Source organism: Canis lupus, chromosome 24, assembly GCF_011100685.1.
Source record: "Canis lupus familiaris isolate Mischka breed German Shepherd chromosome 24, alternate assembly UU_Cfam_GSD_1.0, whole genome shotgun sequence".
In the NCBI taxonomy this organism is placed as follows: domain Eukaryota; kingdom Metazoa; phylum Chordata; class Mammalia; order Carnivora; family Canidae; genus Canis; species Canis lupus.
The window spans coordinates 16,473,094-16,495,264 of NC_049245.1; the positions used below are offsets into that span (position 1 = coordinate 16,473,094).

At 40.8% G+C, this 22,171-nt stretch overlaps 1 protein-coding gene across 6 annotated transcripts in view; it reads right to left on the bottom strand.

Moving 5' to 3' along the window:
* Positions 1–13,541, bottom strand: part of SHLD1 (shieldin complex subunit 1) — an 80,063-nt gene extending 66,522 nt beyond the window's left edge. Inside the window, exons 1-2 of one of the 6 annotated variants that reach the window (XM_038571669.1) lie at positions 13,415–13,541; positions 4,301–4,485 (exon numbers count right to left, since the gene is read on the bottom strand). In XM_038571669.1, the coding sequence (XP_038427597.1) occupies positions 4,301–4,485; positions 13,415–13,497 (268 nt within the window). In that variant the 5' untranslated portion in view covers positions 13,498–13,541. Of the gene's footprint in view, positions 1–4,300; positions 4,486–7,259; positions 7,408–11,186; positions 11,249–12,769; positions 13,319–13,414 lie in introns of those variants that run through there. The other 5 variants (XM_038571670.1, XM_038571673.1, XM_038571674.1 and 2 more) reach the window with 5 other exon arrangements.
* Between the last annotated feature and the right edge of the window lie 8,630 nt (positions 13,542–22,171).

Sequence of the window (22,171 nt, forward strand, 5' to 3'; positions counted from 1 at the left end):
CTCTTTCTGGAGCGCCTGGGTGGCTCAGTCGGTTAAGCATCTGCCTTCAGCTCGGTCATGATCCTGGGGTCCTGGGATCAAGCCCCGCATCAGGCTCCCTGCTCAGTGGAGAGTCTACTTCTCCCTCTCCCTCTCCCTGCTGATCCCCCTGCTTGTGCTCGTACTCTCTGTCAAATAAATAAATAAAATCTTTTTAAAAAATCTCTTTCTCACAACTCAAAAATATTACAACAAAATAAATAGTCTTCCAAGCTGTGTAAACTTTACCTAGTGATATCAGAATGAAGTTCCCTTTTGGTGGCGAAAGCTGAGTGGATTTATTTCCACTTACCATAAACTATCAGCTATGAAGCTACTAAATACAAAGGTGGCTGCCTTCCATTTGATCCTAGCATAAACCCTGCTCCCATCATGGCTGAAAGATATAATTTTCACTAGTTCTTAGGAAGCTTTAGGTGGATCTGGTCCAATTTTAAGTAATCATAATATGTACTGTTGAGTAATAGATGGCATAGCATATAAAGGTATTGCAGAATGGTGGACTGCATAGCAAAATAAAATTGCTTTTAAATATTTAATTCTGGGCACCTGGCTCAATCCATTAAGTTCAGTTGGTTAAGAGTCGGTGCTCTTGATTTGTCTCAGGTCATAATCTTGGGGTCATAACATCGAGCCCCATGTTAGGCTGCTCACTCAGTCAGTGCCAAGTCTGCTTGAGATTCTTTCCCCCTCCCTCTCCTTCCCTCTCTGCTCCTCCCACCACTCCCTCAAATAAATAAATAAAATCTTTAAAAATAAATAAATAAATATTTAAGTCTGAATAAAATAGTACTAAAAATTTAACATTCCTCCCTAAAATTACCCCCTCCCAAAATGAGTTGTTTGCAATACCAAGCTAACAAACTTGCCTAAATTTATTTCTGGGCAGCTCCTTATTGCAGTGATATCCTCTACTTGGTTATTTTTGTTAGAAAAAGCAACTTTTGGGACACCTGGGTGGCTCAGTGGTTGAGCATCTGCCTTGGGCTCAGGGCACAACCCCAAGTCCCAGGATCGAGTCCCATATCTGGTTCCCTATGGGGATCCGTTTCTCCCTCTACCTGTGTCTCTGCCTCTCTCTTTGTTTCTCTCATAAATAAATAAAATCTTTAAGAAGAAAGAAAAAGCAACTTTTTTCTAATAAAAATGTGATTTAGAACAGTGCCTTTGGGGTTCAGCCCAGCTACCCCATTTACTAAGTGACACTGGCAAGCTTCCTAAAGTCTCCAAGTCTACATTTCCTTATTTATTTATTTATTTATTTATTTATTTATTTATTTATTTAAAGGTTTTATTTATTTATTTGACAGAGGGAATACATGAGCACAAGCAGGGGGAGGGGCAGGCAGAGGGAGAGGTAGAAGCAAGCTCCCTGTGGAGTAGGACGTCCAATGTGGGACTTGATCCCAGGACCCTGGGATCATGACCTGAGCTGAAGGCAGACACTTAACCAACTGAGCTACCCGGGGCACCCCTACATTTCCTTATTTATAAAATAGGGTTGCTTTCTACTTCTCAGGTTTGTGGTAAGAATTAAATGTAGCAATCTTTGTGAAACACTTAGCATGGAGCCCAATGACACAAAATCTGACAGGGAGCAAGCTCACCATAAATGGGACTGATCAGTATCCACATATTCTAAGACATTCCAGCATCTAGCTATACAGAGAAAAGTAATTGTAGAACCTTCCTTGGGGTAGTACATGCAAACCAATGTGAGTGTTTTAAACACAAGCTGCAGATGATGATGAGACATAGCCCCGGGGAAGAACAGGAGATAAAACTGGATGCTAGGAAGGGTTTCGTTTGGAAAGGTCAAGTTGGGGTACATGGGGGAGGAGGTGTGTGTGAGAATGTGTAGGTAAAGAAAACATGAATAGGATGCATTTTAGGAGCATAAGAGAGACAGAGCCTCCAAATCTCTCTTCTACCTGTCCTTGATTCCTGAAATTAAACCATTCTTTTAGGGCTAGGTACTCTTAAACAAAGACCCTCTTGGAAAAGCTAACACTTGAAGCTACAATTAGTCATTTATCTTTCAGTCCAAGTTTCAAACTATTTTTTGGGAGGCTTTGATGGGTGACATGTGGAGGCCCTGGGCACCCAGGGTTGGGGCAGAGGCTCAAGCAGGGAGGAGAAATGAGAGCTGGGAACATGAAGGGCACGGACCTAGAGGGACTCACCTGGGTGTGGGGTGCACATTACACACCTCTTGTGTTCTATCTTGACAGAAACAGCACAGGATTTATACCATTGCACATGACTTGATAACTCGCTACGCACACATTAATGGCTGACAGTTTGGCCACGTCTCCATCAGTTACATACAGTTGGACAATCTCCTCCAACACTGATGGTGCTATGGGGCTAAATTCAGGCTTCACCTAATTCAGTGACTATGACTATGACTCCCACTCCTTATACATGGAACTTTCCAAAACTGCTCATCATCAGCCTTAAGCTACGTGTGGGGGTGTAGGGGGTGGGGGAAGAGAGATGTTTTATGTTGGGATCAAGTTCAGCCCTAAATCCATCTAGGTATATCTCATAATGAAATAGTAATAGCAATTAACATTTATCATTCATTCCTCATACAAGTATTTATTGAGTACCTGCTATCTTGGAGTTGATGTTTCAGTGAGGGGAGACCAATTAAGAGTCATACCTGGTGCCCAATGGTACTCGTGCTGTGGAGAAGAATAGAGCCTGGGAAGAGTATGACAAAAAAAACCTCAGCAGGAGGGAGGGTGGCTGGCTCTTAGACTCGAAGGTAAGGGTGAGGGTGGCTGGCTCTTAGACTTGGGAGGTAAGGATGGACCTTGTGAAGGGTGAATGCACACTTGGTGTGACAGCGGCCCAGCCCAGTAAAGGCAAGGAGAATGGTAGAAGGTGAGGTTAGAGAGGCAGCAGGCCCAGGGCCCAGACAGCATGAGTGCCAGGTAAAGACTTCAGCTTTTGCTCTGAGACAGATGAGAAGCCAAGGGAGTTCTGTACCAAGGACTAACATGAACTGATTTATATTTTAGAAGGATCTTCTGGTGGCTGTGTTGAGAAGAGACTGTAGAAGGAGAAGGGTGGGTATGGAAAGAGCTGGTTAGGAGACAACCATAATCCAGAAGACACACAAAAGTGGCCCAGACTAGTGTGGTGGTCATAGAGACGAACAAACTGTTTAGGTTCTAGATATTCAGTGGAGCTGACAGTGATGGGCTGGATGTGAGAGAGGTTGAGAATGACTCCTAGGTTTGGGCCTAAGTGAACAGATGGATAAAAGTGCTTTTTGGGATGAGAAAGCCTTGAGAAATAGGTGTGCATATACAAGGTGGGGAGGAACTGGGGACAGGTAGAGGAATTAGCAATTTGGTTTAGGATATATCAAATTTAAGAAGTCTAACAGAAATCTAAGAGATGATGTCAAATACACAGAGCTCAGAGCTGTTAGGAAACGTGCCCCAAGTCCCACAGCCAGTAAGTGGCAGGGCTTTGAGTCCAGGTCTGTGGACCTCAGGGTCTGGGCTGGGCAATGAATAGGGAAGAAGATAAGGGCTTTGCAACCAGAGATGGTCACTAACTATGTCAAGAAATCATCATTAAGCTTAAATAATAGGCTTTTTAGCAATTCAGTCATGGAAATTTGTAGAAAAGTTGTTCCCAAATACAGAGTATACTTCCATGCAAGGAAGACTAAAGTCCCCATTACATCCTCTGTAACATGTAACAGGCTCACATTGCTACTTTCTCAAGTTTCAAAAGAACAAAACAAGAAACAATTCCACCCTCTCCCTGTTGAGTTTCTGAATGCAGCTGGACAGAGATTAAAAAGGGACTCAGACACAAAAGGCCTCCAGAGGGGCACCTGGGTGGCTCAGTGGTTGGGCATCTGCCTTCAGCTCAAGGCATGATCCCAGGGTTCCAGGATCAAGTCCTGCATCGGGCTCCCTGCATGGAGCCTGCTTCTCCCTCTGCCTATTTCTGTGCCTCTCTCTGTGTGTCTTAAATAAATAAATAAATAAATAAATAAATAAATAAATAAATAGGCCTCCAGAAAACAGTTCCTTGTCCTAGTTATACCAGAGAGTTTGTCCTGCGAAATCTCTCCCCACAGCTGTGCTAGATAAGATGTTTTCCCCCCCGAGACAATGAATGTTCCTCAGAGAGGTGCTATCGGAAGGGAGAGAGACAAATGAACAACGTACCCATATTTATCAGGGTGTTTCTGTGTGTGTGTCAATGTTAGCTTGTTTTAAACCCTGTTTCTTACCTGAATCCACATCAGAGGAGCAAGGAATAGAAAGGGCTTCCTCTGAGCTGAAAGCCTCGCTGCCGGCCTCCTGCTGGGGTCTCTGCAGAATGTAATCTCTTATGTCATAAACCGATGGCAAGTCCAACACACTGCTCTCCTCTGACTGGCTGCCTGGAGTGGCTTCCTGGGTCGCCATAGTCCTGCTATGGAAAAAAACAATTTTATACAAAAGGCATGGCGCAAGAGGAGCCGCCATTTTGGCCACAGCTTGAAGGGCAAAAGTTCCAGCCTCTGCCACTTAAAGTCCCAGAAGGCTTTACTTTCCTAACAGTCTTCCCTGTCCTACTTTAGACCTACTATGTGCTTACCACATTTCTTCATCAGGAAAAACAAATGCTCTCGGCACAGAAAGAAACCATTGATAATTTCAGTTGAAGGGGCGTCTGGGTGGCTCAGTGGGTTAAGCATCAGACTCTTAGTTTCAGCTCAGGCCATGATCTCAGGGTCCTGAGATTGTGAGGTCTATTTGCAGATTCTCTCTCCCTCTCCCTCTGCCCCTCCTGCTCATGCACTCTCTCTCTCTCCAAAATAAACAAATCTTAAAAATATATAAAATAATTTCAGCTGGAGAATAAGCTGCATGTCTGATAATGATGAAACACTGTGCGGCACTATAATCCAAGAACTACAAGAATACTTAATGAGAAAAGAAACTGTTTATGACATATCATGTGGAAAAAAGATTTCTAAACAATAGGTAGAATTTGATCCAGATTTTATAAAATACAATATCATGTGTGTGTTTATGTGTGAGAAAGAGAGAGAGAGAGCAAGAGAGAGAGATCTACAGATCTATAGCTTTTAAAAAAAGCATCTGGAGGGGTATATTCCAAATTAATTTCAATGGTAATTAATTCGGGGGTTTAATTTTTTTCTTTTTTTTTTAAGATTCTATTTATTTATTCATGAGAGACACACACAGAGAGAGGCAGAGACACAGACAGAGGGAGAAGCAGGCTCCATGCAGGGAGCCCGACGTGGGACTCGATCCCAGGTCTCCAGGATCACACCCTGGGCCGAAGGCGGCACTAAACCGCTGAACCACCCAGGCTACCCAGGGGTTTAATTTCTGAACACTGAGATTGTAGGTGACTTGTATTTTTATCTGTGGCCTACTGAAACATGCATTCAGTCAATTATTTAACATGCCAGGTCCTGGATATACAAAGGTGAATGTAATAGACCCTTCTTCAAGTTGCTCACAGTTTGGGCCAATCCAAAACAGAGACATACCATGTAAACAGAAGGACAAGACAAAGAAGAACCCAGAAAGGGACAGTGAGCTTTCTAGACGGGGTTATCCCCAAGCAAGGGGCAGGCCAGACCATGACCAGCAGACAGCATAAATACCAGTAGAACCAGCTTGGGCAACCACAAGTGGCATGAGTGTCAGGAGTTTAAAGTGAGAGTCAAAGGACAGTTGTGTGTGGGCAACTGGGGAAGGGCAACCCTGTGGTTTCAGCTAGATGACCGTGGGGCTCTCCCCTATCCCTACCTCAGCTCTGGGAAGGCAGCATGGTCTGGCTGCTGTCAGCAACATGCATATACACACTCTCCAGCTGAGTTGTAGACTACAAAGGTGGCTTACTGGGTTCACATTTGGACATTCCTTGTTAAAAATTAAGTAGGGCAGCCCAGGTGGCTCAGCGGTCTAGTGCCTGCCTTCGGCCCAGGGCATGATCCTGGGGACCCGGGATCGAGTTCCGCGTAGTGCTCCCTGCATGGGGCCTGCTTCTCCCTCTGCCTGTGTCTCTGCCTCTCTCTCTCTCTCTCTCTCTCTCTCTCTCTGGTCTCTCATGAATAAATAAATAAAATCTTTAAAAAAAAATTAAGTGTTCCCCGGGGCACCTGGGTGGCTCAGTAGTTGAGCATCTGCCTTTGGCTCAGGTCGTGATCTCGGAGTCCTGAGATTGAGTCCCACATCGAGTTCCCCACAGGGAGCCTGCTTCTCCCTCTGCCTGTGTCTCTGCCTCTCTCTCTCTCTCTCTGTGTCTCTCATAAATAAATAAATAAAATATTAAAAAAAAATATTAGGTGCTCCTAAAAGAATAAAATAAAATAAAATTAGGTGTTCCTTACCCTCCCTCCCCTGTTCACGTTTACTTGTGGATGCTGGTTTCTCTGCTGGAGGGTTCTTTACAATGAACTCAGCCCTGCCCACCCCTATCAAATAACTATGGGCCTAGGGAGATCCTAAGCCCTCTGCAACTCTGTGTTTCATAAATTACTGTCATCAACAAATCATATTAGAGCATTTTGCCTGCCATGGGCCACCATGCACCATGCAGAGGAGCTACATGGTCAGATCTACAGATCTGGCAGCTGGATAGGAGATGGATTTGCAGGGCTTCAGTCCAGTGGCAGGCAATCTGAGAAGCAACAGGAATTCCTTCACTTGCCATGATCCTGGTAAGAGAGGAGGAGCCTGTGTACGAGGACAAGGTACACAAGAGCAGGGGACAGATTAAGTAACATATTTAGGAACTAAAATGAGAATAGAACTTAATAACTGAATGGATAAAGGAGCTAAAGAGAAAGTGAGAGTCAACAAGGAGTGAGAGCTTCGACAGCTGGGTTTGTTTTATCTACTGAGTTAGAGAAAACTAGAGGAGGAATGGTTTTAGGAGGAGGCAGTAATCCAAACTATGGAACACTGAGCAGCTGTGAAAAATGACATCTGGAACTTGAAAGATCTCAAAGACACATGTTTGAATGAAACAAGCAATTTCAGAAAACATGAATAGTATAATAATAAGACTAGATAACATTTATCCAGTGTTTGTTGGATGCCAAGCATTGTGCTAAGAGCCCTATGAAGCATGTCATCCTACTATTACCCTATGACCACAAGCAGACAGTCAGACCCAGAGGGAGGTAGGGTAATTTGCCCAAAGAAATTCATCTAAGAAGTACCAACCTAGGATGAACCCAGCTCCAAGACCTCCCAGGCTCTTGCATCTGCACAGCCCAAAGTACCACCTGATCAGGCAAAGGCAGGGGTGTATAAAAACAAATCAACAGTGAGGCCTGGCAAGATTCTTCTTGTTTGAGGACACCCGGTCACATGCTGCTGTGAACATTCACTTAGGCAGAGAGTGAGCCAAGATAGCAGCTGATTGCTTCTGAAAGAAGCAGAGGGATCAAGGTTCCCAAAGAAGCAAGAACATCCTGTCTCTTCACACATGTTATATCAGCCAATCAAGCCTGAAGTATCAGTAGACACCTCTGCCACAGGCATTGGTGTCTTTTCCTTCTCCCGTCATGTGACCAAACACTGCTCTGGAAGCTCCTGGGAGGGAAAAAACAGGTCAGTGAAGGACAGCAGTATATCCTGCCTGCCTGAAAAGAAGACTTTGATATTGACCCTCAAGCAAGAGTGTTGTTAGTGAAACAAATGGAAAAAATCCCTCTTGAAAACAAGTAGCACGGTGATGTGACATCCATCTTTTCTTTTAGAAGCATTTGGTATTAAACGCCAAATATGTTCCAAACTGGGCATTTGAAAAAGAAAGAAAGAAAGAAAGCCAGCCTACTGAAAGGCAGAATCCTGTTTATTACAAAGTCAGAGCCTGTGAATGCAAAATACCTGGAAGTCTGAGTTTGCACAGGAGAAAGCCAAGTACTAGGGACAGATGAGACCCTTTCAATGGTCTGCAAACACCTAAGCTGACAAATAGAATGCAATGATTATCTTTGCGCTACAACTTTCAATGGGTGGTTCTACTTCCTTCTCCAGAAGAGCTTATTATCCTCTCTTAAAAGTACTTTAATTACACAATGTAAGCATTCTTTTCCAATAATGGAGAGGTAGAGGCACAAAAAGTCTCTCAGTACGTTACAAGCTGCTTGCTGAGCAAAGACAGCCATTTTTCCGTGACTACAGACCCTTACAGACCTACAAATCCTAGTCAGTCAAGGTCCCATCTAAAAAACCCATTTAACTTCAACTTTTTTCCCAATCACGGCTCTTCCTTCCCAACATTTTACATGAAAATGTTCGAACATGAAGAAAAGTGGAAAGAATCATCCAATGAACATCTCCATACCTGCTGTCTAGAATTTACAATTAACATTCATACTACTATCATACTACTATGATTTTCCTTAACACAAAACTATCCATCTACCCAACTCTCTATTCACCTGTCAGTTCATCTTTGTGTATATATTTCCGTTTAAATGTACTGAAAGCTTCTGAGTTAGTGTGTGATATGATCAATCTGTGTTTCCAATGCTCACGCTGTCAGCTAAATGAAGCATGGGTTGGAAGAGGGTATAAGTGAAGCAGGGAACACAACTGGGGAACTCTGCAGAAAGGTCCAGAGATGCGTAGTGCCTTTGAAGTGAGAGACTCGGGTTTGCACCCCTGCTGTCACTTTTTAGCTGTGTCACCTTGGGCAAGTCACTCTCAGTTTCCTCATATATAACAATGACCTAGGGTGATGCCTGACTCTTGATTTCAGCTCAAGTCATGATCTCAAGGCCCTGAGGTCAAGCCCCAACCAGCGTGGAGTCTGCTTAAGATTCTCTCTCTCTCCCTCTCCTCTACCCCTCCCCCTGCCACTCACACTCATGCATGTGCCCTCTCTTTAAATACATAAATAAATAAATACAACCTTTTAAAATAATGCCTTGATGACTATGCTTACCTCATATAGTTGTCATAGGAATTATATGAAGTTAATGCATGTAAAATACTCAGTACAGAATGCATGCTCAGTAATGTCTAGCTCCAATAAGTGAAATAGTAATAATTAAAAAACAATTTACAGGCTCCTATCTTCCCAGCCTACCCTCACCATCTATTTGCCCTTCTATTTCCCATTCAGCACCCATATTACTTCTTTCATCCTTATCCAGTGTATTCTATAGTTCATTATCTGGTTAGTACCCTAAACTTCCCTTCCCTAGCCATTCTGTCCTTTTATCACACTCCTTTGACAAAACACCAGCCTAGATGAACTCAACTTACCTACCCACTCTCAGGCGCTAGCCCTGAGTCACTACATAGAACAAGCTGGCTCACCCTAAAATGAATGAGCATCAGCTTGAAATGGGCTGTCTGGCCACATGAATCTTGAGGTGTTTATCTCATAACCCCTTGACTCTCATGTTTTCTCCAGTCTTCTTCAAGTCAGACCCTTCCCATCTCTCACATACCTTTCTGCTCTTTTCAGTAGATCTGCTCACTTCCTGACAAAGGAAACGGAATCCTGCAGAGAGGAACCTCCTCCACTCCCCTATCAAACAGAGCCAAGACTCCCACTTTTGTCCACTACTTCAGTTCTCTTCACCATGGAGAGCTGTCCCTCCTGGGGCAGAGTCCAATGCTTCCACTTACTCCTTAAATCACACTCTCTGGACCCTTCATCAAGCCTTCAGTAATGACCCCCTCTCCCACTTCTGCTCCACTGGACCTACACTTAAATTTTTCAATATGCCCAAATCACTCCCATTTTCAACAAAACCTGGTATATAGGAGAATGTCCTTGTTCTTTGAAAATGCCACTCAAATATTCATTGGTAGGGGGACATGATGTGTGCAACATACTCTAAAATAGTTCTAAGTGTGTGTGTGAAAGAGAAAGAGAATGATAAAGTAAATGGATGGGGCAAGTAGAGACAATTGGTAGACCTGGAAAATATTATTTGGGAGTTCTCTATACTAATCTTGCAATTTTTTGAAGGTATAAAATCACATCAACATTAAAAGTTGCCAAGAAAGAAAAAAAGTGAAAAGAAAATCTTTGGCACCTGCCCTCCCCACAGCAAGTCTCCTCTCCCTTCCACAAACTTCTCAAGAATCTAAATTGGCTCATTTTCTGAGCTCCACCAACTCAATCACTCTTGTATAACTTCTAGAAACTCTGCCATCCTTTGTTTGCTTTTCAGGGAGCCTCTCTCCTGACTGTCCTCCCATCTGTTTGCCTTTGTTCCTTCCTGCCTGCTCTGTGGCTCATCCTCCATCCCCAACTGGACTTCCTCCACGTTTAGTCCAAGGCTCTATCTTCTTTCCTCCTCTAAGACATTAATCACCATCCAAAAATTTCTCTCTAGCCTGGATACTCCACTGCTTTCCAGGCTTCAAGCATTATGGCTTTCCTTCAAGTTCTCCAACAAGCCCCATTTCCTCCTACTGCACTTATCTTTCCCACGCCTAGATAACTCTACTAAAAAATGGAAGAGGAGGGAACATGTCCCAATTTAAGTCCAGGACAAAGATATCACAAAAAACTACAGATCAATATTATGAAACAAAAATCCTTGACAGAATACAGCAAACCAAACTCAGCAAAACATAAAAAGGATTTTACTCCATAACCAAGTGGAACTGGAACTTATCCTAGGAATTCAAGTTGTTTTAATGTCTGAAAGTCAATCAATGTAATACACTATATTAGAATAAAAGACAAAAACCACAACACACAGCATTTGATAAAGTCAAATACTTTTTCATGATCAAAATACCCAACAAACCAGAAATAGAAAGGAACTTCCTCCATCTGATAAAGAGCATTTTTTTGAAAAAAAAAAAAAAAATGCAGAGCTAGCATCATACTTCATGGTAAAAGACTAAATGTTTTCCCTCTGAGTTCAGGAACAAGATAATGATAATGATGTCTGCTCTAATCACTTCTATTCAACATTATACTGGCAGTTTTAGCCAGCACAATTAGGCAAGAAAATCAGATACAAGTCTTCCATAAAGATTTTCATATATGAGAGAAGTAAAACTATTTCTATTAGCAGAAGATGTGATCTTGTGGATAGGAAATTCTAAGGCATCCTCTTTAGAAACCAGTAGAACCATTAAACAACTTAAACAAGATTGTTGGAGAGGTACCTGGGTGGTTCAGTGGTTGAGTGTCTGCCTTTGGCTCAAGTTGTGATCCTGGGGTCCTGGATCAAGTCCCACTCCCTCCGCCTATGTCTCTGCCTCTGTGTCTCTCATGAATACATAAATAAAATCTTAAAAAAAAACCACACAAGACTGTTGGATATAAGATCAATATAGTAAAAGTATATGCAAATGATTTTACACTAGCAAAAAAATGTGTAAAAATATTATGTAAATATTTACATATACTAGCAATAAACAATCCTACAATTGAGAACATAATTCCATTTACAATAGCATCAAAAAGAATAAAATATTTAAAATATAATTAATAAAAATGAGTAAAAATGAGTATATTTATATATATATATATATATATATATAAATTTTTTTTTTTTTTTTTTGAAAGGAGGTGCCTGGCTAGTTCAGCCAGTAGAGCATATGACTCTTGATCTTGGGGTTAAAAAATCAAGTCCCATGTTGGGTGTAGAGATTACTTAAAAATAAAATCTTTTTAAACATGTTGAAAGACATGAAAAATCTAAACGAATGAAAATATATCCTACATTTATGGATTGGAAGACAATATTTTAAGATGTCAACATGGCTCAAATTGATCTACATATCAATGTAATTCTTAGCTGCATCCCGGTTGGCTTTTTTTTCTTTTTTGCAGACATTGACAAAAGTGCTTAAAAAATTCATACAGAAATACATGGGATCCAGAATAGCCAAAACAATCTTGAAAAAAGAACAAAGTTTTTTCTTTCAAAACTTACTAAGAAGTCACAATACTCAAGACTGTGCAGTCCTGGCATAAGGATGGACATATAGGCCAACAGACTAGAACTGAGAGTCCAGAAGTAAAATCTTACAGTCGCGGTCAATTGATTTTCCACAGGGTGCCAAAACAATTACGCAGGAGAAGGAAAGGATGGTCTTTTCAACACTGGGACAACTGGATATCCACACAGAGAAAGTCGTTGGCACTTAGAAAAACAGTTCAATAGTGCTTCAAAAGCTTAAATGGGGTTACACTTTAACCTGGCAATTCCACTCCTATGCATATGCTCAAGAGAAATAAAAATACATGTCCACACAAACTTTACACAAGTGTTCGGAGCAGCTTTATCCATAACAGGCAAGAAGTAGAAACAATCCAAATGTCCGTCAACACGAGTGGATGAATAAAATGGGATATATGCCCACACAGAATATTTTTCAGCTTTATAAAAATATTAAGTTCTAATACATGCCACAAGGACAAACTTAAAATATGATACTTAGTGATAAGAAGCCAGTGTTAGAAAACAGGCAACAGATCCAAAATGGTGTCACTTGTGCTAAACTCCACAACCAATCAGGAATCGCCTGATCAGCCCTCCTTAGGTAATCTGCCAGATAGATCCTTGCCATCCCCTACAGAGGAGTAACCTTGTGATAACCAACTTGCTTTTTTGGCCTAGTGTAACTCCTTGTTCCTGCTCCCTGAGGCCCTAAGTCTCATTTTGCTCGGCTTCTGAGAGTCCTTCCTACCTGCTAGACTGGCCACTGCCCAATTTGAATCGCTTCTGGCTCGAATTACTTACTCAGAACTTTAAATATGCTTCCGTTTATCTGATGACCACATGCTGTATGAGTCTATTTCTATCAAATTCCAAATTGATCGATTTATAGAAAGTAGACTAGTCTACTACTTAGACAATACGTCTAAGACTGGAAGATCACGGTGAATGGAACCCACGAACGGGTGCAGGAGACTTCTTCGGGGTGATGAAAATGTTCTCTAAAATCACGTTGTGGCGATGGCCGCACAATTCTGGGAATATCTGGAAAGCCACTGAATTTTACATTTTAAACAGATGAGTCTTACGGAATGTGAATTATATCTTTAGAAAGCTGTTTTTTTAAATAAATAAATATGTAAAAATAACAAGCTGGTTTTTAAAAAAAGGAGAATAAGAACGGAAGGGCATCCGGTCACACTGCCTGCAAATTTAGGTGATGTCCCCCAAAGAGCTGGCCGCAGAGGCCACGTGTTGTTGGGTTAAGGAGGGAGGGGGGACACCAGGAAATTGGAACCGTGTCAAGAGACGCCGCCATAACTTCCCAAGTATGAGAGAACGATCTGATGCGTTGCCCAGACCTTCTGCCTACTCCGGATCCCAGGTCACGCCTCAGCCCACGGAGACAAGTTAATTGAGAAAAACTGCAAAGTCCCCATTAACACTCACCGGCCCTCAAGAACAGCGCATCGAAATCCGGAAGCAGAGGCGCCATGTTTGTTATGGGAAAAGCCAGTTTGAAAGGAAGTCATTGTAGCCACGTTTGTTGAGGGCAAGGAAGGGCACTGGAATGTAGTCGCGGCCATCTTGACTGAGGGCATTCGCCCAGCCAGTGAAGTTTTGCGCTCTTGACAAACAGTTCGGACAATTTCTGAAGGCTTACTGATAAATGCTCTTGGTGGACGCTAAAGGAAACGGGAAAACATTTAAATTTTTAAAAATTTAAATTTTAAGAATTTAAATGTCTACGTTTTAAAAAACATGAAGAGTAGAGAGAAATTAACAAAGACAACGCAAGTATTTTAGTAGGTTGCATGCAGTTTAGCCGTGCACAACTGACAGAATTGCATGACCACACAAAGGAGATTGAAGGTTATTGTCCCATTTCACGATCTTCTTGAAAGAATCCTGTACATTCACATCTTCTACGGATGCCTATCTTAGGATAGAATCCCATAAATTTAAGGAATCCTTCACTTGACATGAATATTTTAAATAATGCTAGCTGAGGTTTGGTCAAACCATATGCCAAATTTGAAGGCGAATTTAAAGATAAAGTCAGAAGTAAAAACATATTCAGAAAAGTCTAACCCAGCAACTGTAAATTTCAGTTTGACTTCCAGCATTGGTAATTAAAGTGTATAGATGCACTTTTCACCTTTTTTCGTGTAATGTATCTCACAAAAACATTCTTCTAAACTAACATAGATTGTGAGCAGAGAAAGCCTGGAACAATACTAAGTTACTTTCCTGTTTGTTTCATAAAATGATAAACTCAAATATAATTGAATGAACTTAATCATCTGGATTATTATATAATCATTAAAATTGATAGAAGATACAGCAGAAGAAAATCCTAGATCCTGCATTGCATTCTCAGTTTTCATGTTCCTTTGGTCTCCTTTATTCTCCATTTCTCACCTTTTCTCTGTATTTCTTGCTGTTGACATTTTAAAATGTCTGATGCAAATTTAATTTGTCTGATGTTTCTACCGGGTTTTCAATGACATTGAATACCGTTGGTCACTCTTTCCCTCTGGAAAATTCTTGTCTTTGTGTTCCCTAATATTACCTTCTGGTTTTTCTCTTTCCTCTCTCAAAAATTCATCCAAATTTCCTTTACAAGCTTTTCTTTCTCTCCATTGTGGGCCTTTTCTCAGGATTCTGTCTTAAATCTTCTCTTCTCCTATCTATGCAGATGATTCCCAAACCACCAAGTCTAGTGTCCTCCCGAGAGTCAAATCAACATATCCTCCAGCCACCTTTAACTCAACCTTCCTCCATGTCTCAATCAACCTGCTCCTACCCCAAGAGCAGTCTCCTGTCCCAGTTGAGTTGGACTATTTAGTTGCCAAAGCCAGGAACTTTTTCTCTTCTTTTGTCAGCATGTCCTGTATCCATCCATAATCGAATCCTCCCCTGCTGATTCTTTCACTTAAAGAACTATCCACTAAACTATTCATTCTCTCCATCCTCGCAGCAACTTTCTGAGTATAGCTCACCATTACCTGCCACCCCGATGACATCTTTCCAACTCTCTTGCAACCAGGTGGGGTTTTGGGATTTTTTTTGTTTTGCTTTGTCTTATTTGTTTGTTTGTTTGTTTGTTTGTTTTTTATGAATAGTAAGTATACCACTCCCTGAATTTCAGGCTAAATCTCAAACCTCTTAACAAGACTTAGAGGACCCCTATGCCTTATCTCTTATCACTGTCCCCCAACCTTCCACCTATACAGGATTTTCTTTCCCTAAATACTCTGTACTTGCTCTCTTTTGCCTCTGAGCTTTTTACCTGGAATTACCAGGAATTTCCTTCCTTAGGGACACTCTTCTTTGGTCTTTCTTAGCTGTCAGATCTCAGTTTTGAGGAATTCTTCCACGAAGTGTCTTGACTTTTCAAATGTGAGTTAGTTGTCCCTTCCAGGAATCCCTCCATTCCTCTATCTACCCTGATTAAATTCCTTTGCCTTGGGATGCCTGGGTGGCTCAGTGGTTGAGCGTCTGCCTTCTGCTCAGGGTGTGATCCTGGGATCCTGGGGTCAAGTCCCACATCGGGCTCCTTGCACGGAGGCTGCTTCTCCCTCTGCCTATGTCTCTGCCTGTCTCTGTGTCTCTTATGAATAAATAAATAATTTTTTTAAAAAAATTCCTTTGCCTTTTCTGTTTCTCACTAACTGTAACTGCTCAGAGGGCAAGGACCATGTCTATCTCACATTTACTTGTAGTCCAGATCTCAGCCCAGTTACTCACACATAAGCAAGTGGTCAGAAAGGATTTAAAATTTTTTTTATTTTCAAAAAAGTTTTATTTAATTAAGTAATCTCTACCCCCAATGTAGGGCTCGTACTCATGGCCCCAAGATCAAGAGTTGCATGCCCTTCCAACCGATTAGGAACAGAGGTCTAGCTGAGGACAAAGCACAGGCTGATATCCCACAAAACGATCTCCCGCTCACAGTGGGATATGTGTGGCTTTCCTCAGGAAGCTTCCAGTTGTCTTCCTGTTAATGCCTTGCTAGAGGGAAAAAAACGATCTAACTTGTCAATGGCAAGGCCTCTACTATCTTGTAGGTTCTCCTTAGCATGTGAAAATCCTTTTGAAATCTCACTTTTCCTTACCTCCCCCAACTCCCAGGTATATAATCAGCCACTCCTCACAAACCCCAGGTAGCAGTTGTTCCTGCCCACAGGTCCTGTCCCTGTGCTTTAATAAAACCACCATTTTGCACCAAAGACATCTCAAGAATTCTTTCTTGGCCATCAGCTCCAAACCTCACCCCACCAAACGTCACTTATATTCCAGAACTTCATCACAACAGAGCCAGCCAGGTACCCCAGGACGCATTTTTATATGCATGAATGGTTATTTCCCAGGTATCCCCCATTCCCCACTCCTATCCAATTCAACCCATTCAACAAGTCTCAAAAACATAACTTCTTGGGGCACCTGTGTGGCTCAGTCAGTTAAGTGGCTGACTCTTGATTTTGGCATAGGCCATGATCTTAGGTTCAAGGGATCAAGCTGGGGTAAAGGACTCTGCGCTCAGGGGGAGTCTGCTTGAGATTCTCTCTCTCCTTTTCCTTGTGCCCCTCTTCCAGCTTATGCTCACGTGCGTGCTCTCTCTCTCAAATAAATAAATAAATAAAAACTTAAAAAAAATAACTTCTTCTGACCTGTTAATCAGTGAGACAAACCTTGAAACCTTTTGCTATTGTCACCCTTTCCCTGAAAAACCATTTGCTTACAAACTAATTTTTATTAGGAGAATACTGTGGCCTTTCCATGAGAAGTTTTATCTTTCTGATGGGCTTCCTAGAGCAACTTTCTGAAGTCTCAAGTGACTTTTCTTTGCCACAGAGCATGCCTCTGACCATCCTTTCTTACCACTTTCAATTGGTTAGTGCATAAGAGATGAAAACTAATTGAAGTCGTGATCAAGACAAAATAGAGACTTTAGACTTTAGAAAAATAGAGATTTTATCGCATTCCAAAAGTAAGGTATAAGTTATTTTTGTTCCCCTGCTGTTTTGATTGATTATATAATGGCTGTAAAATCTGGGTCATGTCACAATCTTATGAAACCTTTCTATTTCATGGTTGATTTTTCTGCCATCAGCTAAGCTAGCTGCTACCGCTGCCAAATCTCTTTCAGCAGAAAGAAGTCACTTTAGGTGAAAGACCAAAATAGCTCTTTCAAAGTGGGATGATGTTGTTTGCAGTTACCTTATCTGTCTTTGTCATTCTGAACCTTGACCTAATTACTCACCCATCTGGGGATTTAGCTTTAAGAAAAAAGAAAGAAAATCTTACGAAAGTTCAAAGGTTAAGTAGCTGATGAGTCTCAAAGCATCTTATTGCTTTTCATTCATACAATATTATAAAACCATAATTAAGCAATAAGTAGATAACCAAGGAAAAAAGTGTCAGATAGACTATAAGCTCCCAGACTAGACTGGAAGATCCATGAAAGTGAAGGTATGGATTTTCTGTGCCAATGGATACCCAGCATTTGGACATTGTATATTTATAATGAACAAGAGCTTGGACCTTAGTTTCTAAATTCAGTATCAGCGCAATGATAAAGACTTAAAAAATATTGCTTGATGGACATCACATGACACTAGGGAAAAGGATCCATTTCCTGGCACCCCACACCAGTGAGGGCTTAACAAATGACATGCCATTTCATGATAGGGACAGACACATCTTATCTATAATTCAGAGCCACTCTGGACTAGCCACATTCAAAGGTGAAGAAACAAGTGCCCTTAGTGTAGAGTCAGGAGGCTGAGCTTCAGTCTTAGCCCTCATATTAACCAATTATGTGACTGTAGTCATTTACTCTTTGGAAGCCTTAATTTTCTTATCTGTACAGAGGGAACAATAACTGCCTTCCAGGGCTACTTAAAAAATAAATAAAAATTAAATAAAAATATAAAAAAATTCTAAAAGCAACTGTTTGCTGGAATAATTGACAGACTGATGGCCAGCAATTCTAAATTCACTTTCCTCTCAAATAAATGATTTGAACAATGCCAGGTATAATAAAAGTATTGTGTCAGCAGAAAACAAATGGGGCTTATAGAGGCTGTAGATTTAAACATTGATGATGCTTATGAATACTAAAGAAATAATTTGATTCTTTTATTAAAAGATTTATGTATGTATGTATTTATTTATTTATTTATTTATTTATTTATTTATTTATTTAATAGAGGGAGCACACACAAGAAGAGGGACATAGGGAAAGAGAATCCTCAAGCAGACTCCCTGCTGAGTGCAAAGCCTGAGGTGGGGCTTTGCATGACATGAGCCAAAATCAAGAGTAGAATTCTCAGCCAACTGACCCACCCAGGTACCCCAAAATAATTTGATTCTTACACATTTACTGGGATGTGATGTCTGAGGTCTTAGTAGTTACTGCAAAGCCTGCAAATCATCAGATACAATAAATATGGTGATGAAGATTGTTGTGTTTATGTTCTGCCCATCTCCAAGAATTATTAAAGGAAGTGAATGAGCATTTTATTTGGGAACTTTTTAAAAAGATTTTATTTATTCGTTCATCACACACACACACACACACACACACACACACACAGAGGCAGAGACATAGGCAGGGGGAGAAGCAGGCTCCCCACAGGGAGCCCAGTGCAGGACTCTATCCCAGGACCCCGGGATCATGACCCAGCCAAAGGCAGACGCTCAACCACTAAGCCACCCAGGCATCCATATTTGGGGACTTTAGACAATATATAATATATTCCATTTACAATGGCTGCATAATAAATTACCCCAAAACTTTGAGGCTTCAAATAGCAATTATCATTTATTATCTCTTATGGTTTCTGTGCTTCAGTTATTACTTTGGCTAGATAGTTCTGGCTGTGTCTCTCATGAGGACTTGGGCTGATGGCAGGTAAGGCTTCGATCTTCTGAAGGCTTCACTGGAGTTAGAGACTCCACTTTCCTGCTGATTCACTCATGACTAGCAAGTTTACATTGGCTCTGGGTGGGAGGCCTCAGTTTCTCTCCATACTAGTCTCTCCACAGGGCCAGCTGAAGCCCAGGACACTCCGTATACATGTCCTCACAGCAAGGTACCTGCATTGCTGAGAGCAGGGGTGGCAAACTCTTTCTGAAAGGATTAGATAGTAAATATTTTAAGCCTTGTGGACCACCTCCAGTCTCTCTGTCACATATTCTTCTTCTTTAAAAACAGCAACAACAACAACATATTTTAAAAATAGGAAAACCAACCTTAGCCCACAGACAAAATAATCTGCAGGCTGGATTTTGCCCATTAACCCAAATTCCAGTCCTTCTCCTAGAGTAAGCAACCCAAGAGACCAAGATGGAACCTGCCATATCTTTAAAGTCCTAGCCTGCCAAGTGGCGCACTATCCCCTCCATTGTATTCTAGGTCAATTAGGGATGATTCATTCCAGGAAAGGACTACCCAAGGGTTTGAGGGCTAAGCCAGAGGTAGGGATCATCAGAGGATATTCTGGTGGCTGACTGCTACACAATGCCTTTAAAAATAATATGTCTGAGGAGCATACTAATTGATTAACATGATAGACCACACAGAATTGTCCTTGCCATAAAATATAAAATATTCTGCTCCTAATTGCTTGGTGTTCTTCTAAATTATTCCCTGAAAGGTCTAGAAAATATAAAAGAATATAAACAACTATATTGTGAGTAGAGACTATCTTTTTTATCTTCAAAATCTCACAACTCCTAACAAAATTATTGTGACATAGTGGGTATTAAGTAAAGGTTTGTTGAGTTAAATAGATATAAATATTTATATATTTATAAAATTTATAATTATAATTGTATATATAAATTTGTAATTACGTTTAAAATTTTAAAGTAAACTTATAATTAAAATTTATAATTATTTATTGCATGTTATATATAATATTTATATTTAAAAGTGTATATAAATAGATAGTATACTCTATATATAGTAGTGTCTATAAAGCCTCAAAATAGGCCTTCTTTTTTTAATTGATCTGCTTATTTGGCATTCTGTAAGTCAAATATAAAAGATTTTTTAATTATTTATTTTTCAGCCAGTTGTATTGATTTTATATAGACATAGTATGCATTTACTGAGAAAAAAGAAAAGTATACTTTTCATAAGCATAAGTAGTAAGATGTTTATAGAAATACCTCACTGTCAAGGATATAACAATCACTCAATCTTTTTCTTTGTAAATATCCACTTGTCTTTTTGGCAAATACCTTTGAGTGATGTTTTCAAAGATAGTGTCTCAATACCCACGTGTGAGCAAGTATGCAGAGGACTTGATGGAACTTGTCAAGAACTACTGGCTTCAGCTTGTTTTTTTGGTAATTTTTCAATCTCTCTACATGATTTTGCTGTCACAGTCTTTGACAATGACCTCCTGAAATTAGGTAAGATAAAGCCACCTTGGGACGCCTGGGTGGCTCAGTGGTTAAGCGCCTGCCTTCAGCTCAGGGCATGATCCTGGAGTCCCAGGATGGAGTCCCACATCAGGCTCCCTGTATAGAGCCTGCTTCTCCCTCTTCTTATGTCTGTGCCTCTCTGTCTCTGTGTCTCTCATGAATAAATACATAAAATCTTAAAAAAAAAAAAAAAAGCCACCTTCTTAGACTCCACACTGGTTAAATTGCAGGTTCAACTTTGAGCACCAGATTATTGACTTCTACTCCCCACTCACTCCACACCATGACCTATAAAAAGCCTGTGGGTGCCATGAAGAGGCCTATGTAGATTGTGGGGTGTCTTCACTCCTGCTTTTCTTGTCTTTAACTGAAGGTAGCATTCCCCTCAACACCTAAAAGTATTTCGGTCTTTGAACTTCTCCAGTAAAAAGTAAAATACACTCATGCTAATGAATCACAGATTTTAACAAATGTTCCAAAAGTTCCCTTGAATTGTGCAAGTCTTTGTTTTCCATTCCTGGGAAGTGTGTTTCTAAATGTGGGTCCCTGAGAAGGTCTTCCTATGCATTGTACATATCCCAAGAGGCGTAAGGAAAAGATCAAGGATTTGACTGTACAGAAATGTGAAAAGCTGCTCTAAACACATACTGGAGCCAAGGATGAATTAGACAAGGAGCTAATGCCCACATTGCATAAAAAGGGGGCTCCGGGGACCTACTCAGGAAGAATGTCCATAATCAGTTGTTAGATGGGACAAGCAAAGTTCTAAGGTGGTTGCATGAATGTGCATAGTAAAATCGCAATCAAGGGGTACCTGGGTGGCTTAGTTGGTTAAAGGTCTGCCTTGGGCTCAGGTCATGATTGAAGAGTCCTGGGATCGAGCCCCACATCAGGCTCGCTGCTCAGTGGGGAGTCTGCTTCTCCTTCTCGCTCTGCCCCTCTCCCTTGCTCATGCTCATTCTCTCTTTCAAATAAATAAATAAAATCTTAAAAAAAAAAGAAAAGAAAAATTGCAGTCAATATACAGTGGCTATCTCTAGAAAGTAGGACTGGATGGGGCTAAGTGAAGAGTGGACACTATCATTTTTTACTTTATAAACCTCTACATTATTTGGATTTTTTTAAAGCGAGTACATATTACTTTTGTAATTCAAAACAGTTATAATATGCTAACAATAGCTAAGTTTAGTACAGCACTCTAGACTGTGCTAAGGGCATTAATGACATGGATTTTTTCATATAGTCTTTGGAACAAAGCTGTGAGTAAGGTACTATTTTTATGTCTGTTTTTCACAGATGAGAAAACAGAGACACACAGAATGCAGGTAACCTGTGATAGAGCTCATAAATGGCTGGCTAAGATGATATTGAAATATATATAAACTGCAAAGAATATGATTATCCTAAAAGGAATCAGTGGCACTATTCCTAGCTCCCGAAAATAATTTAAAAATAATTTATAATTTAGAAAATGACTTAAATTTTAATTTTAAAAGGTGAATTGGAGCACATGGAGCTCATGATTCTTCTTCTTCTTCTTTAAAGACTTCATTTATTTATTTGAGAGAGAGAGCACAAGCAGGAGGGAGGAGCGGAGGGAGAAGGAGAAGCAGGCACCCCGCTGAGCAGGGAGCCCAAAGCAGGGCTCCATCCCAGGACCCCAGGATCATGACCTGAGCCAAAGGCAGATGCTTAACCGGCTGAGCCACCCAGGTGCCCCACGTAAATTATTTTAAAAAACATTATTACAGTAGAGCAGACATAGCC